The sequence below is a fragment of the Nannobrachium achirus genome (genome assembly GCF_963921795.1).
Source record: "Nannobrachium achirus genome assembly, chromosome: 19".
In the NCBI taxonomy this organism is placed as follows: domain Eukaryota; kingdom Metazoa; phylum Chordata; class Actinopteri; order Myctophiformes; family Myctophidae; genus Nannobrachium; species Nannobrachium achirus.
In genome coordinates, this window is record NC_137826.1 from 29,656,135 (window position 1) to 29,674,343 (window position 18,209).

At 40.5% G+C, this 18,209-nt stretch overlaps 2 protein-coding genes across 2 annotated transcripts; one reads left to right on the forward strand and one right to left on the reverse strand.

Moving 5' to 3' along the window:
• Positions 1 to 5,812: 5,812 nt before the first annotated feature.
• On the forward strand, positions 5,813 to 12,357 carry ftr82 (finTRIM family, member 82). Its single transcript, XM_080748905.1, has 7 exons — positions 5,813 to 6,485; positions 8,317 to 8,412; positions 8,653 to 8,886; positions 9,877 to 10,036; positions 11,012 to 11,068; positions 11,228 to 11,296; positions 11,390 to 12,357. The coding sequence occupies exons 1-7, from the start codon at positions 5,895 to 5,897 to the stop codon at positions 11,908 to 11,910; spliced, it is 1,728 nt and encodes a 575-aa protein (XP_080605031.1). The 5' UTR covers positions 5,813 to 5,894; the 3' UTR covers positions 11,911 to 12,357.
• Positions 12,358 to 14,091: 1,734 nt separating this feature from the next.
• atp5l (ATP synthase, H+ transporting, mitochondrial F0 complex, subunit g) lies at positions 14,092 to 17,723 on the reverse strand. Its single transcript, XM_080748776.1, has 3 exons — positions 17,584 to 17,723; positions 16,972 to 17,132; positions 14,092 to 14,290 (listed from the first exon to the last, which is right to left on the reverse strand). Exons 1-3 carry the CDS (start codon positions 17,633 to 17,635, stop codon positions 14,192 to 14,194), a joined length of 312 nt encoding a protein of 103 aa, XP_080604902.1. The 5' UTR covers positions 17,636 to 17,723; the 3' UTR covers positions 14,092 to 14,191.
• Positions 17,724 to 18,209: the final 486 nt, after the last annotated feature.

The following is an 18,209-nucleotide window of genomic DNA, read 5'->3' on the forward strand; positions in this document are numbered from 1 at the left end:
ACAATGAAACAGTACAAGAGTTTCATCTTGTATCATTGGACATATAGTACCTGATAAAGCAGTGACCTTGTAATCTACAGTAGGCCTACTATCTATTTTGCTTACGCAGATGAGTGAATCAGTACAAACAAATACAAGTTAAGCACTTCAAGCCTAAAATATATCATAACATGTATAGTATTAAATATAATTATGGGAAAACTATGAATTTCAGTGGTATTGATGAACATGACATTCAAATAACATCATATTTTGGTTAACCAATTGCTGACGTTGGTGACTGGAGATTTGCCAAAGATGGTCTATGTTTTTTGTTTGTTTAAAAAAAAGGAAAACCGTGCTAAAATTAGATTTAGAGATTTAAACACCATATAATCTGATGGAAGACATTAGAATGTGTTACTGTATGCCAAGAAAACATTATTTGCGAGACATTGCAACAGAAATGGTGAAAATAAGTACAGTAACTGAGAGAAGTCACTTCCAAAATACATGCATTGTGTAGGCTAGTGTGGGTCTTTTTAAAATGTATGGGCTTCAAAAGGGTGGATCAGGTTGGTTTAGGTGCTGTCAATGAATCAAGACAGTTTCCCTATACTCATTGGAAAATACCCTTACAGTACACAATCTTTATTCAAATAAATCTTTATGCTTGTATGAAATGTCTTCCAAATGTGACCATTAAATTTATATTTAACCAACAGGTGAAAAAAGCATGATGACTTTCAGACAGCATGGCAGCTCCAAACTACAGGCTGCCTACAGTATATACATCAGCACCTGGTGCAGATGCAAAGACACTATGTAATGTAAGTGCATGTCAGGGCAGGTAGTGGTTAGGGTTCACTAGAGGTTTTATTAGATTGTGGCAGAAGATGATTTATCTGAGTTGCAAGATGGTGCTGCTTGCCAAAAAATGTCAAGCTAACAATGACGTGTTAGCTTGAAAATGGGCTATTTACGACAAGCAACACGGTCACACAAAGGATCATAAATTAGCTTCTAAAAGTCTATAAAAATGCTGTTCACTGGATCGCATGACTGTTTTGTTGCATATTTTGGTTGCTATGACAACTTGCCATAGCAACTTGCCCTGGCAAAAAAAGAAAAGAAAAAAGTTTAAAAAAAGTAGCCTACACACACTCTTTTGCACCTGTAAACCTGTGATGACAATAAAGTTTATTCTAAGCCACTCTGGAAAAGAGCATGTGCAACAGGAAATGCATTGAACGAAACATTACATAATAAGCAGTACCTACATAATATGCCCCCCCCCCCCCCCCCCCCCCCAACACTTCACAATCTGACCCCACATGACATGCAGTCCTCCATATCCAAGACTGAAGACTGAAAGATGGCATATTGAGGTCCTTTGATTTTTGGAGCGGTGAAAGCGCTCCCAATGAACAGGTATATCCGTGGGTATGTGGCTGGCTGGCTGGCTGGCTGGCTGGCCCTGTCCGTAGCCTGGGCAATACCTTGAGTGGCCACACACAACACACTAGTTAAAGGAGGGGCGCTGTTTTGTGCAGGCCAGGCACACTCACCACTCACTCACAGGCACAGTTTACACTCACTCACTCACTCACATATAGTCCATGGGCCAGACGGGTTGTCGGTATCAAAAAGGTGGCAAAGGTTACCATGCATTTTTGAAAAGCTCTATATCTGTAGATTATATTTTGGTATGATAACCCTTTCTTAGACCCAGCTAAATTGGTGTTATCAGCCGCTAGAGTTGGTCCCATTAACTTTACATTACAGGGAAAAAAAGCAAAAAATTAATCTGCTTTAAGTAGCATAAGAGGGGTCAAACTAGGGGGTTTTCATGATGCTGAATCCATTGCAAGCATCTGTTTAGCACGAAAAACATTCCTGGGGCTAAAACAGCCCCCACAAAAGTGATGACTCATCACTTTTCATCACTAAACCATAGTCTTTTTAGCCCAAGGAATGTTGTTTGTGCAAAACAGATGCTTGCAATGGATTCAGCATCATGACAAACCCCTAGTTTGACCCCTGACACCCCTCTTATGCTACTAAAAGCAGATAATTTTTTTGCTTATTTTCCCTGTAATGTAAAGTTAATGGGACACCAACTCCAGCGGCTGATAACACCAATTTAGCTGGGTCTAAGAAAGGGTTATCATACCAAAATATAATCTACAGATATAGAGCTTTTCAAAAATGCATGGTAACCTTTGCCACCTTTTTGATACCGACAACCCGTCTGGCCCATGGACTAATAGGGTACAGCTGCTCAAATTCACCGCTCCACTTCGAACCGAGGTTTGATTTTTATTGTAGAGAGGTTTTGCTGGTAAAACATGCTGTCATATTTCAGCTGACAAATAGTAAGCTCTGTTTATATTCATATAGGGTTAGCACAGCAGCTTTGCTCATAAATGTGATAGTTAAAACAAACCAAATTCATTTGAACAGTTTCTTGAACTTGAAAGTGTTTGTATATGTATATAATGTTGTGTCTACATGTCAACTGTTATAGTTTCAGTCTTCCTGGCATATTTGGATTTAGACTTGAGTATCGTTATGCGAGAGCCTGATATTGCTATCTAACAAATGCAAATCATTCCAAAGAATTTCACAGAAAGCATCTAATGCTAATTGCCTAATCAGCAAGGCTAAAAGTTTTGGTATCGGTCAGACAAATACGATCTTTGGATTGATTTGTGCTTATAGTCACTTTGTTCTCAGTCTTGGTAAAGACTGAGTCTTGGTTATGTCTTGGTCATCATCTGGGGTGGTCTTGACAACATTCATACTTTGCTCATTCACATCTGGTTTTTGTCATAATCAGTACTCGTATTCACCTTGTCCATCTATCAGCAGCAGTAACAAAGATTATCTTTGTTCCACGACAAATCATGTCAAAATAGCTTGTCATCATGATGTAATTATCAGTCAGTGTGCTGGGTCCTTGACTTCCATAATTAAGTGCCCATTTGAGTTTCTGTCACTTTCTCTCTGTAGCTGCTCAATGCATGATACTGATCCACTACAACTCAGTGAAGGCCAATTACCTTTCATCTTTGACTGTTTCTATTTTATGCTTGATCAAAGAACATTGGGGCTCATATAGCCTATAAATATTATCATGGAAGCATATTGCAAGTGAAGGATATAGTTATCCCCATCTCAATAAAGTAAATTAAATTAGTTTAATGATTTATTGATTCACCTTCTTTAAAATAAACATAAAGATATAGTTACAAAGCAGCGATTCGGGTGTTCAAACCAACACAGACTGAATTGAAAGCTGCGAGGGGCCAGACATTTGACAGTTTATAACACCTGTAGAGATCACTAACAGGAATGTTGAACTTGTAGTGCCCCTATTGGGAGACTTCAAATAAACGTGTACACATGGTTCAACAATATTATGATGAAACAATTTTAAATGTATTGTTTGATTTGTGTCAGAATGCCAGCACTGATTTTGTGTTATACCACGCCAATATTTAGCATTTGATATCACTCCACTAATTTAGTGGTCAATTTCATTTAAACTTTCAGGGTATATTTCAGGTATGTAGTCATATCCTGCAAGTTTTGTGACGATTGGCCCAGCATTTATTCACATGTTCTATTTACGTGCTGACCTGACCCACACCCCTTTGAAGTTCATTGGTCAATATCTTAAACTAAATAAAGGAGGGAAGTTTTGTCAGATGGACTTACTACCGGTAATTAGTTCTTAGCAGAAGTAGGTTTTGAACAGTGTTGTTTTTGACAGCAAATTTTTATTTAGTTTTAGTCATAGTCTTTTGAAAACAATGTCTTTTAGTTTTAGTCATAATTTAGTCACCTGAAAAGTTTTAGTTTTAGTCTAATTATTAGCCGATCTACAAGCTCACAACGCGTCGCAGAATTACTCTCTTCTCCACTAGTCCCTCCCTAACGTTTTGACGAAAACGTCAATATGTTTAGTCTTAGTTTTAGTCATCCAGCTTAGTTTTTATTTAGTTTTTAGTTTTCATCAGTGAAAAAAACGCAGTCGACAAATATTTTTCGTCATAGTTTTAGTAGACGAAATCAACACTGGTTTTGAACAGTAGTAGAGTGAGGATAGAAAGTTGTGACTTTTCAAAAGTAAACATTTTGATCATTAATTATATGCCTAGCGCTCCCATCAGGCCTATGGGGTCAAATGTGTTGTTCATGCATACAACGTCCATGGTGGAAATGCCATACCTCCTGCCTGGGAATTAGCAAAACCTCGACGGAAAGCGAAAAATCTGCACAATAACAATAGGGTTTGAGCTTGAACCCCTATAATAATAATAAACTAAAACAGCAATTTGTTGCCTTTTCTGTCATCAGTTGGAAACCAGCCTCTTCTCACATAAAATCAAAGCCATTGTGTTGAAAGTCCCTGTGCAGTCAATAACAGGTAGTTAATCTGTAAACACAGAGAGCTCCATTTATTCAGCAGACTTCAAAAAACAGGAAGGAAAGCAAAACTGGCTTATCAGAAACCTGACCAAATATGGAGAGAGGCGAAACTGTGTGTGAAATGATGTAAGACATGCAATGAAGGTGGAGCTAAATGTTTACACAATCTTAAACTAGAATCTCCCTTCCTCTACAAAACTATAATTTCAGATCATTTTTACACCTTGACACTTTTTTTTGCTGATTTGATCTGATTTAGTTTTTGTTATTTTTTTTTTTACTGAAAATGACACTATCAGGATGCCAAACACGGTGTGGGCCAAGACCTAATTGATATGCAAATGAGAAACTTAACAACGTAGTGAAATAGTGAATCTGTGTCAAGTTCTGTCCATGTTGTGAGTCATAAGTCAAAGAAACAAGGAGGACGTTTTGGGTTTTAAAAATGCAATTTTACCTGTCCAAAAATATTTAAAACATCCATTACCTCACTAGACCTTCTTCACCTTGTTGGAATGTTGAGTGGCTTTCTTGGCCTACACAGTGAATATTTTCTCTCTGTCTCACTCAGAGCTTCATTCCTGTTACAAATACACCTGTTAAAACCCACCTGACTGGTCCGACTGGCTACAGTGTAAATATACCACTAGCTCAAGGGTTTTGCGCTTAAATTGTTCTCTGGCAAAACGCCTGGAGCTATCTGAAACTCTGATATGATTACACATTATGGTAAAAAAGGGGGAAAAAAAAAGAAGAAGATGATGCTGAATACACAAATATGGTTCGGTTGCCAGATTGTTTATTAGAAGGGCTGTGGCCCTTAACCATGCTTCACCTGCATTTATACTTGACTATAGCAACCAGTTGTGTTAATTAGAAATAAAAACTGTATGGCACTATAGGGGCCACTCAAGTGGCTGACCTGCTAAGAGTGCATACCACATACCACTTTCTGCTTTTTAGTCACTTTTCTGGTTGCAAAATATTTATCCCTTTAACAATTTTTCTCCTAATAAAGTTGTTTATTTAGATTTCTTTTTGTTTCTTAAAGCGACTTTGGGACTGGAATTGCCTGTGGTGTATCCTACAATAACAAGATGAAAAGAACTGTCTGGCACAATATCTGTACATTTTACAGTTCATTCATTCACCCTCTCAGCCTATCCCCCTTTTCTCAAGAGCCCGCCCTCTTTCCCTCGCCCTCTCTCAACCTCTCTCTCTCTCTCTCTCTCTAGTATCCTGTAGCCTTCGTTCAACCTGCTTATCTGAACTGGGCTGGGCTCGATATAGTCACCGCACAAGGGGGAGGGCCTAGTCTGCTTTCAATCAATAACCTCTGGAATTCAGAAATACAAGTAGGTCCTGTCTCTGACAGGCTGTACCACACTCTTGAGGGCGGGCTCCAAGGCGCACTAGGCAGTATCTCTGTCTACCTCTGGCATTCTCTCTGTTTTTGCAGGCCTGCTTGTTTTTGTTTAGTGATGGCTGATCCGGCGGCTCCCGACTATTTCAACTGCTCATTATGTGTGAACCTTCTGAGGGACCCTGTGGCTATCCCCTGTGGCCATAGTTTCTGCATGGACTGCATCAGTGGCTACTGGAATGAGGCTGACTACACAGGAATCTACATTTGCCCCCAGTGTAAGATCACATTCACCCAGAGGCCTGTGTTGCGGCCCAATGCCACACTGAACATGGTGGCGGAGAAGATCAAAAAAAGTGGACTGAACCTCAACGTGAACTCTAGCCCATTGAACAACTATGCTGGGCCATCTGACGTGCCTTGTGACTACTGCACTGGGAGGAAGCTCAAGGCAGTGAAGTCCTGTCTGGGATGCCTGGCATCCTACTGCGAGAAACACCTGAAGCCCCACTACGAATCTGCCACTTTCAAGAGGCACAAGCTGGTGGACGAGCTAGGGAACCTGGACAGGAAGATCTGCCCCCAGCACCAGAAGTCCCTGGAGCTATTCTGTCGAACAGACCAGATGTGTATCTGTGCCATCTGCACAGTCAGCGAACACAGGGGCCACGACATCGTCTCAGCTGAGGCAGAGAGGAGTGAGAAACAGGTATGGAATGTTTAACCTCCCTCCTTTAAGCCGTAATGGCTTAAAGGAGTAGTTGTTAAAGTGGAGCTAAAATCACTGTCATACTGCAGGTGCCTTGTGTAAATGTCAAAGAAATCACCTCGATCAACTGCCTCTGTATACTTAAGTGTAATTTTCACTGCCTCTGTACACTTACAAGTGCATTTCATGGTATTCACTGTACTTAGGCAGTTATATAAAGATATATTACAGTCATACAGTCATGATATCATTGATATATGAAACCACACAGCTTGGCACCTAACAATGTTCACTCAGGGTATAGTGCTCTGCTTTTGCAGAGTAGATTCAAAGTTATTCACCAAGACACACCCTTGAAAAGCTGCACATCCTTGCACACCCACAAGGATCGTCTCGGTGAAGTCATTTGAGTTAAAGCGGACGTGTTAGTATTCCCATCAGCCTCCCCCTCCCCACTATCTCTTGTGTCTGTACTTTCTACTTTGACCTAGTTCAGCTGTGCTATCAGCTAGCCTGGCAGGCATTCACCGCCAAAACAAATGCAACTCTCCAATTGGCTGGTTTAGGACTGGAGGAGTCAGTTATTGTCAGTTTTTCACACTCCTTTAAAGCATATTTGTGAGCCAGCTGCAGCTGTATGTTGCACAGAAGAGAAACTGGAATTCCCCCTCTCACCCACACCGCCCCCTACACAGAAACCCACCTGTGGGAGTGTGGTCAGTGTGGCGATACTGGAATGCCAGGACAAGAAGTCAAGGCCTTCAACACCTCCTGCCAGTGAACCAATCACAAAGGCAGATTGTAACCATGACTACGTGCGTTCAAACAACTAATCACGTGGCATATAAATCAGTGTGGACAAGTAGATAAATAGGGCAATAGCAATACATACTATAAATCGGAATCTTTCTGAGCACTTACAATTTGCACGCGTGGGACGGGTTTATGACATCCAGGGATGTGAAAGAAGACAGATAATATTGCTGAGGGATGAAGTAATGACTCAAGTTCTTGAGGAGGGTATATCATTTCTTTTTACTAAATAGGGAGTCTGGATTGTTTCATCCCCAGATTTACAACCTGCAGTCTCCCACATCTCACTCCTCTCTTTCTCTGTCTCTCCCCTCCCCCTCTAATCCACCTCCCACCCCCAGATTCTCCACATTCCTCAAGCTTATCTTGAAGAATGGGTTGGTGGGCTTGAGTAAAAGCTGAATTACTAGCCCTCTGTTTTGTATGACAGTACTGTGTGTGAGCACCTTGAGACATCTCTTTTAAAAGTCAGGCAGTGGTAGTTTCACATTCCTGACATGGCCAGGATTCCATTGGAGTTTCCCCCCCACCACCACCACTCTCCTGCAGAGATAAAAGATGACCATCCTAAGAGATTCTCTGGGATGGGTATTATTGGACATGCACTAACAATCCCCCAATTATTCCCCCATCCATGAACCCTTTAGTACGACGTCTTTCATCTTGTGAGCACCAAACAGCATCACAAATCATGTATAATTAGGCATGCATGAACACTGGTGAAAGAAATAAACACCTAGTATTTATTCAATGCAACACACACACAGCAAGATGTAACGGTAATTTTAATGAAATGCCTGGGTTCCCGAGGCTACTTGTCCACACCTATACTTCGCTGAAAATAGCCGATCTACAAGCTTGTTGTGTTGTTCGGCTATTTTTGCCAATTTTTCCCTATAATGACATGATCAAAATAGGGACGCCAGGTTGAAAGTGGCTAAGAAACACATTATAGTGATTGAGATTTCAAAAGATTTGTGTGTGTGATGTAATGTACCCTGTCTCATTGGATCCACAGAAACTCCTAGGAGTATCCCAAGCAGAGATCAGACAGAAATGCCAGGACAGGGTGAAGGAATTGGACGAACTGAAGACTGCCGTGGACTCACTGAAAGTAAGGAGTAAACTCTCATCAATCATTATCATTCATTAATATGAAATACAGTCAATTCACAAAGAAGACAAATCATGACACAAACTGTATGCTTTGTCCTGCAACTAATAGCCGACCTACAAGCTCACATGAAAAAACGCGGCTTGATTCTTTACTGTAATTCTTGAACCGTATGAAATGAGATGCATCTCAAAGTGACCTGAATGTTACTGACATGACCTCCTCCTGTGTCCCGTGCAGAGCTCGGCGCAGAGAGCCATGGTGGAGAGCCAGAAGATGTTTGAGGACATGATTCGCTCCATTGAGAGGATGAGGTCAGAGGTCACCAAGCTGATCGGCATCAATGAGAAGGCTGCGTTCAACCAGGCAGAGTCATTGATCGAGCGCCTGGAGCAGGAGATTGATGAACTGAAGAAGAAAGAGGCCGGCCTCAAGCAGCTGTACCACACAGAGGACCACATTCACTTCCTGCAGGTCAGTCCATTACATCATTCAATACATCATTGGTTCTCAACCTGTGGGTCGGGACCCCCAGGGGGGTCCCCAAATTATTTTGGGGGGTCCTCAGATGATTAACTTAATGTGCAACAAACAAACCAACATAACATTTAAGTTTATAGAGGGTATCTGCACATTTCTAAAGTGACAATTTAAGGACTTTTTAATATTGGCCAAATTGTCAAATATTACAGGCAGAAATTGTGCAAATAGCCGATCTACATGCTCACAACGCCTCGTGATGTAGATCTGCTATTTCCACAATAGAACCGTGTTATACAAAATGTAATGCACCAACTCTTAGTGCTCGTCAGCGTGGGGGTCCCCAGTTAAAATATGATTATTTTGGGAGTCGCGGGCTGAAAAAGGTTGAGAACCACTGCAATACATGACAAGTTATAATTTAATATTTTATCTATTTTTTCATCTTTTCTCTCTTTTCCAACTGGCCGCCTCACGGCCCCATTTTGAAAACGTGTGTAATATTTCAGTTGTTAAAAAAAACGTGATGTGATAACTCATGAGGTTGGATAATGGAGAAACTACAGCTTTGTGTTTTTTCTGATTACACATATTTTTTTCCCAAGTATTATTCAATATATCAAATTGAATTGTTTATAGGTACATTCATGTGTCACCTTTCACATAATGGCTCATCAGTCATCGTCAGTATTGCTGTGTGTCTATGAAAACTAGGCGGTGCCCTCTGTTTCTGCATGGCAATGGCGCTACTTTGAATGTTTTATTTTGCATATTGCTGCTGTACCTTCATTACCCACATTCCTTTCACTGCGATACTTGCCGAAGTTCCAAACCTAATATTTAACATTTCCTAATAAGCTTTTTGTCTACGTTTTACATTTCTAAGGATACTGAACATACTAAACGTTATGTGACTATTTCTATTGCATAAGCCTTTGTTACAAACCTTAGAGCTCATCTGACAACTTTGCTTTTGATCACCAGAATTTCAACTACCTGTGCACCCCCACTGATGATGGTATTATACCTAGAGTGACGTTGAACCCAGAGTTCTCCTTTGGGGCGGCCAGGAAAGCTGTGGCTGAGATAAAAGACCGTCTGGAGGAGTACAGCAGAGAAGAACTTCAGAAGATCTCCAAGTCAGGTACATGTCATGCATCATAGGCCTACTGCTAGGGCTGTCACAATTATTACATAATCGTCTAATCGTGATTATTTGACATTATCGCAATTATTTTGTCATAATCGTCATAATCGTGAATGTTGAAAAATGTCAGAAATAGTGGAAATAGCAGATCTACAAGCTCACAACGCGTCGTCATTTTTTAAGTAGTAAGTTGTCAAATATGTCAGTTATGTACTGTATTTGTATATTTAGGTTATGTGTCATATCTACCATATGCAACTTCAAAGCCTAAAAGCCAAACAGAAATGTAATTATCAATGACAAATACACAATTAAATCGTTAATCGCCAATTATTTGAGTGACAATTAATCGTCATGTAAAATGTCATATCGTGACAGCCCTACTCTGCACACCTGGATTTTGATAAATGCTCAGTGGTGTAAAGTAACTACTGTAAGTACATTTACCTAAGTACTGTCTGTACTTAAGTATAATTTTGAGGTATTTGTACTTTACTCGAGTAGATACTTTTACTTCTACTCCACTACATCTCAGAGGCAAAAATTATACTTTTACTCCACTACAATTTTGCAAACTTTAGTTACTAGTTACTTTGCAGATTTTGATTCTTATTACAAAACATACATTACCCACTTCAACCCTATATACATTTCGGCCATTTGAAAATAGACAATCTACAAGCTCACAATGCGTTGCGACACACCGTGAGCTTGTAGATGAGCTTGTATTCTCAAAAGATTTACATACATTTGAAAATTTGAAATGGGACATTCAGCATAATGAGTACTTTTACTCTTGGTACTTTAAGTACATTTTGATACCAATACTTTTGTACTTTTTTGAATTCCGGACGTTTAGTTGTAACAGAGTATTTCTACATTGCAGTATTGATACTTTTACTTACAGTAAGTAAGAAACACGGGTACCTTTTCCACCACTGTAAATGCTCACAAATGTTTTACATATTACAGTGAACGATGTCCCAGTTTACAACACAGAAAGTCGGACGCTAGACAGAAGGAGCAGAGGTGAGCACATACATTTCTTACAGCAAGATATCATGTGGAGAGGTTAGTTATTATGCTGTACTACCTGAGGCAGACCAAGTGAAAAGAATTAAAGGAAAGGTGTGTAGACGGCTAGACGCCATTGACATATAATATAACCTATTATCTCTCCATCTACAGTCAAAGAAATCATGACAGTGGACAGTGCTCCACCTCCAGAGCCCAAATCCAGAGCAGATTTTGTGAAATGTAAGTATGAAGCCATTACGTTTGCCTACATGTTTTAAAATCTATTCATAATTATGCATAATAATACACTGCTTGATTTTCTTCTACATTCAGACTTCTGCCAGCTGAAATTTGACGTCAACACTGCCTACAAAGAGCTGCATCTCTCCGACCACAACAGGAAGGTCATCAGGACCAGGGACTTGCAGCCATATGGAGAGAACCCTGAGAGGTTTGACAGCTTTGCCCAGGTGCTGTGCCGAGAAGCCCTGTCTGGAGGCCGCTTCTACTGGGAGATCGAGTGGAGCGGCGAGTTCTCTGTTGGAGTGGCCTACAAAAGCATCAGCCGCAAGGGTAAAGGCTCCCTGTGTCTGCTGGGTTACAACGATAAGTCATGGAGTCTCCTCTGCTCCGACACCGGCTACTCTGCCTGGCATAACCGGGTGGACAAGGCCGTCACTGGTCCCCACTCGCCCAGGATAGGAATGTACCTGGATCATGGCGCAGGCATCCTGGCCTTTTATAGTATTAGTAACACCATGACTTTGTTGCACCGCTTTGAGACCACATTTGTTGAGCCCCTCTATCCAGGTTTTGGAGTTGGAACCTCAGTCAATATCTGCCAACTCAAGTGAAGACTAATTGCCTTTTTTCCAGGCTGAAAACTGAATATTTTGCTCACGATTTGTTGCTGGTACTATACAACACTGCCTTTTGAACTTTTCTACATGTTTTTTTTTACCTTATCACATGCTGATGGATTTCTATGAATGTACTTTTTTTTTCAGGTCGTCTTTAATGTGTGTATATTTAGGGATATAACCTACGCATTGATTAAAATAAGTTGTGCATCATGTCTCAAATTACAATAACTGTCACATGCTGTTATTGAAAAATGATTCCACCATAATCACACCAAAATTGAGCAATTAATTTAAGAATAACCTCGGTTTCTTCACATAACGTAACATTTATTTAAAGTTTAGTTAGTTTATCGATATGAATGACAACCACAATGTAATGTTATTACACAGAAAGTATATCAGCTTGTTTTTACTAATAATTATACACTCACATCTCAATAAAGAGTATAAAAAAGCTGTGATTTGTGTGCATTATGATTTTTACTCCTCATCAGACTAATGATAACAAACTGTGCATAGCATTTGAATATGGCGCCATCTTTTGGTTGATTGAGTCATCACTGGGATCAAATCATTTTGATGACCACTAACTACCCTAACTTAACTCAACATAAGTTATTAAAATAATTGTTAAACATTGTAAGGGGTTACAAAACTGAGAACGGAAACAATTTATGTTCTCATGTTAAGACCTGTAGGTGTGTAGTGTGAGATTGGGTGTGAATCACTGATAAGGTTCTGAATTGAATAAGTGCTAATCATCTAATTATATTTAGAGTACTAAAATACCCCCACGGATGGGAAGGTGAGAACAATGTATGATTACAATGCACTTTACAGAGGACACAGGGGCCAGGCTGGGCAGCCGAAGGATGAGATCAGGGCTTTGCTGATATTCTGCATTTGGCTTCTTTATTGGGGACCTCATTTTGAGTAAACGCATGATTCCATGGGGTCCAGCAAAATTATTAAATAAAGAATATGAATCAGTTTAACTCTTTAACCCTTTACGTTGGCTAGAGCCGATCTACAAATTCACATCACTTGAAAATATTTAAAACATTTAATATTTTCGAACCGTCTTAGCAACCAAAATCTGGTTTGGGTTTCCCTGACACAATGTTTTCCAATGAAGAGTCCACAGCCAAATATAAGCAGGGGAACATGCATCTTATTTCTTAGAAGTCTTGTAAGACTCCCATCCTGTTTTCATTTGGGGGGGGGGGGGGGGGGGGGGGGACAAAAAAAACCTGTCATGTAATTGTTTTTTTTAAATATATAATTGGGCTCTATATGGGGCAATGATATATTTGCAATGAGTGAGCCTTGACATAAGAACCACTGTCATATCACAGATTTTAGTTTGACAGTGTTATGTGCTCAGATAGCTACAAGAATCCAGGACTGGATCCAACTAGAACAGGTGCAGTGGTTTGAGGAGGTCTCTCTTCCATTGAGAAAAGTAGACCCAGGTCAAGGTAGGACACCAACTGGTTGACAAGGCCAATAAAAAGGTATTTGGAAAATAGCAGTGCACCAGATTTGCCCACTAGACCTAACACACCATCTTTTTGAGCAGTGGTCACACCGTCTCCATAGCGTGGCCGTGTGTGTATCCGTGTGTGTCTGTCTGTCTGTGTGTGTGTCTGTCTGTATGTAGCCTCTGGTGTATGTAGCCTGAGTACCCTGGGTGACCAGAGAGGTGCTGTTGAGTCTAGCCTGGCCTGTGCATCAACTGCAATACACACACACACACACACACACACACACACACAGAGCCCGAGGGGAAGGGGGGAGGGGGGGTTGGTGGGTAAACCACCGCTCAGTTCACACGGGTGTGATTTTTTGTTTTTCATTCAACATTCAGGGAAGAGTGAGACCATGGACATAAAAACGTATATGATTTGTAGCTTTAAGAACATTACAATCATGTTTTTTATTCTTCCAACAGATCTCAATTCAACATACAAACATTATATTTGAGTGAACATTTAGAAAATGGTTTACTTTAATTTTTTCTTGAACTGCCGAACTATGCGTAAGTGTTCATTTTAATCCGAAAATGATGTGAAGATTTATGCTGCAGATTGAGCATGATCATAATTATGTAAAATGGCTCAAACCAACCAAAGCATAACCAAACAACAGGTCAAGTAAGCACTTAAGTCAGTGTAGTTCTTTAACAATAGACGTTTATTGGTTCCCATGATACACGTGTGAAGTCGAGCATACAATGCTCAGAACATAAGAAAGTTTTACAACAGTCCAAAACTCAGACATTGTAGCCAATAAGACCTCCTTTGCCGATGCACTCGCCAATATAGAACCACATCAACACTTCAGTGGCCACCAGTCCATTCCTTAATGCATCCTGTGAGAGAAAGAAGAAACATGGAGCAAGGTTTAAATAACAGCAGGAGCTTTCAATAACAGCCGTAGCTTTCATTCTGATGCCTATTTCCGTGTACTTTGTAAACTGTGAAAATACCCGATCTGAAAGGCCACAGCATATACACACACACAAATGGAGTAGAACGTATGCATTAGTTATTTCTAACTAGCTGCCATGCCAACAAAAACAAATTTGACAGTATGATTTTTGATCACTTGACTTGCATGATGGCACAGCTCAGCTTGGCCAGACCACACTTGTGTTTTAATTTACAAAAAATGTACAGTAAGACGTTTAAACAATATTGGTGGTTAATATCTGTGGTTAACTGTGACATAATACAGATAATGCTGCACTGCACATAAGAGTAATGTACATATGGATAGACAGCCTTAAAGGAGTAGTTCATGCCCAAAATGCCTTTTTTCCACTGATTATTTACTCATGCCATGGAGACTTGAGTTCAATCATATCTTTTTGTATTTTTTGCGTTCACACACCCCCATTGATTCCGGACGTGAACTACTCCTTTAATAAGACTCCTCTTCAAACACACAAAGAGCTATATACACATGCCTTATCAGAGACCTAAAGCAAAACGCATCCATGTGGGACTTTTAACAATCATTTCTGCTAACAGCTGGCAAACAGTATGGAGTACACTTGGCACTTCAAATCAATATTTCAACCACTTAAACCCTATATGCTTAATTGGCCAGGGTCCCTCAGGGGGCCTATACTTGGTGGTTGCCTCATTTATTCCCTCTACACACCAAAAGGTTTTTTGCAGAAAATAGCCGATCTACAAGCTCACAAAGCGACATGTTGTGATGTGTTGCGAGTGTGTAGGTTGGTTATGTTTGCCAAATTTTCCCTAGATGTTAACATATGAAATATCCAGAATTGGGAAGCTAGAGTTCATGTGGTTTAGTGGAGATGGCTATTCATTAATCTGGTATTGGTACACCACCTTTGAAACATAAATGTCAAAGTCAAAGCAGAACAAACATTTTACTGAGATGGCCTGCTTTTTGCTAACTATTTCCATGATTTTAATTCATCAATGCCTCATTCTGTTTGCTAAGTTACTTGAAGCACACAGCACATGTGCTTGCATGCAGAGGTTGAGAGACGACAATAGTTAACATGGACATCATTTAAAAGCGTCCTTGAACTTAATTTCCAGTTGCTATATTTTCCTGTAACATTAAATTTAAGTATAAAGAAATTGTTAAGAAAACGTGTTTCTTTTTAAATTACTTATTTTACCTTATCCACAACTTTCCAACATCCCATCGTGCATTGCACAGAATGTGCAGGCAGCTTCCGGCGCCGCAGCCGAGTGATCTACAAGCTCACAACGGTTGCATCTGTGACGCGACGTGAGCTTGTATGTCTGCTGTTAACCGGAAGTGTCCCGCAAATAATGCTACAGTAAATTGTTGCGGAAACAGGTGGATACCTTTTATGAGAATATATCCCCATGATCCCTACCAGTTAACCCAGACAGGAACGTCAGAACGATTACTGTGACACCATCATAATTCTACCTCAAAGACTTCCCACATCCCTGGTCCTGAGGATACAAGAGGACTGGGCACTAAGGAGGAGTGTGCACCTCGATGTAAAATTGGCTACTTTGTCCAAAATGTAAAAAAGAAAACGAGAAAAAAAAAAGTAAATTTGATTTGAAATTGAATAAATTATGCATGATACATCATTATCAGACTACAACTTAAAGTTGTACCATGTAACTTTTTTTATAAAACAAATCTTAAAATTGTCCTAACTGTTAAATCGCTAAAGTTTTAGAACACCCACTCTGTTATTTTCAGCTTCTGAAGCCTTCTCTTTATATGTTTTCTATGATCCTGGCCGTGGACCGGATTTCGCGCCAAAATGACGTAATCTGCATCATCTGTATACGTTGTGTATACGTTGCCCAATCACATCGCCGATCATGCACACATGGTACACTACCGGCCAATCACAGCGCATCTTGAAGTGGGGTCGCCATATTTGTAGTCGCCCGTGTGTCTCTTTACTCAAAAGGTAATCTCGCCTACCAGGCAGGGTGAAGTAGTCCGTTTCTCCGGAATGCCTGAACGCACAGGAACCAGGGACCCCTCTAAAGATAGCTCTCGGCGTTGTGGAGGCAGACGCGGGGGTGTGAAGGTACGAAAAACGGGCGAAAGACGCGAACGCGACCGCGGTTTGCTATAGGGCTACTGACCACTAGTTGAGCATCTTACACAGTATAGCTTTAAGTTTATGCCCTAAATGATTGGATGTACACGTTATTGTAGAAAGATGAGACATTAATTATCGAATGTTTGAGCATGTTCTAATCATGCATACTTAACATTTTATTTTTTAACATTTGGGGGAACATTTTACATTGAGGTACCCACACTTAGTGTCCACTATATCTTCCTGTTGTTAACGGTAATATCTTGGAATTTTGAACTTTAGTCTTCTAGCATCTAGCCTGTATCTTGAGGCAAACTGCAGCTGCAGCATAGCTCTTTTCACTGAATAGTTACTAGTGCAACAAATCACACTAAAGCCAACAAGACGTAAGCTTCATATTGTTCAAACCAAAAATCTGTACAACTCGGGCAACATAGCCTATAACGTGGAACATATTTCCTCCTCCTCACCTTCACTGTCGTTTGTCCAACTTTCCCTGCCTGGAAGCTCTTGACGAGACCCTGTGCACTCTCAATAGCTTTGGGGATCTCACCGGGAGTAGGAGGAACAAGCTCAACACGAGCGTAATGCCAGAAGGTCGCTAGCCGGGGTCTGGAGTAGGTGACAGCGGCTAAAGAAGACACAACAGAACGGTCATAATACGTTGGTTAATATGACGACAGTGTCCGCTAGCAACACAGCTAGGCTACACGTTTATCTGATCTCGTTAGGCGGGTCGTTAATGCTGCGATGTAGCGCGTTGTTGCTGGCTAGCTGCTAACGAATACACAGCTACAGCAAAACGAGAAATAGTTCCAACAAACGTTACAACTTTATATACAACAGTTATAAGTTAACGCATGTTTTCATTTCGCTGCCAAATATATACAGCACACTGCTAAGTGTAAGTTAGCAGTGTTATGTTATTATCCCTGTGTCTGAGAGTCAAGGGTGGACATCGATCAAGAGATGTAACCAGAGTAGTAGATTAGCATTAGCTTAGCAGCAAGCAACTGCCGGCGTGCCTGCTGGCTGTATTCGTTTAGGCTATGCAGACATCAAAATAAACTTTATCAACTTACCGCCGATCAGTGTGGGTACTTTTGCCACCATCTTCTGCACCGCTTGTGCCATGATAAAAGCTTTGAATGTGTCTGTTCCTGCTACCTGGATCTGTCAAATGAATGTCACCTCCAGCTAAAGGACCCACGAATTTAATATAGCTGGCCACGTACCTGCCTGTAATCCAACCCACAGATATGGCACTTTTTGCAAGAGCAGCAGCAGCAGCCAATGAAAATCCTAGAGATGTCACGCTTGTTGACTGGTTCCCAAGCACTGGGTCGGGACCCTATGGTCGAGTCGGGACCTTATAACTCTATGGACCAAAGAGGTAATATATAATAAGGGTCGGAACACATTTTTATGGGTCCCTTGATTTTTTGTTTCCTACATATTGTCAAAACATTTTCAAAACATTCCCAAGAAAGCAATTTCTTTCATGAATTAAAAAAAACAAATTCAGGTAATTAAGACATTCCATAAATTAGAAAACAAATGTTTAAGAAGTAGTGAAATTGCAGATCTACAAGCTCACAATGGGTCGCTTCGTGTTGTGAGCTTGTAGATCTGTAACCAGCTATTAATACATGATAGCCAGACATGGAATTCATGGATAGCTTTTTGCTGCACCCCCAGTGGTTTATAT

Excerpts from the sequence above, each read along its gene's own strand:
- ftr82 (XM_080748905.1), top strand. The coding sequence starts at position 5,895 with ATGGCTGATCCGGCGGCTCCCGACTATTTCAACTGCTCATTATGTGTG. Across the intron at positions 10,037-11,011 it reads TCAGAAGATCTCCAAGTCAG|TGAACGATGTCCCAGTTTAC; the intron begins GTACATGTCATG and ends TACATATTACAG. Across the intron at positions 11,297-11,389 it reads CAGAGCAGATTTTGTGAAAT|ACTTCTGCCAGCTGAAATTT; the intron begins GTAAGTATGAAG and ends TTCTACATTCAG.
- atp5l (XM_080748776.1), bottom strand. The coding sequence starts at position 17,635 with ATGGCACAAGCGGTGCAGAAGATGGTGGCAAAAGTACCCACACTGATC. Across the intron at positions 17,133-17,583 it reads AGTACCCACACTGATCGGCG|CCGCTGTCACCTACTCCAGA; the intron begins GTAAGTTGATAA and ends TGTCTTCTTTAG. Across the intron at positions 14,291-16,971 it reads TTGGACAAACGACAGTGAAG|GATGCATTAAGGAATGGACT; the intron begins GTGAGGAGGAGG and ends TTTCTCTCACAG.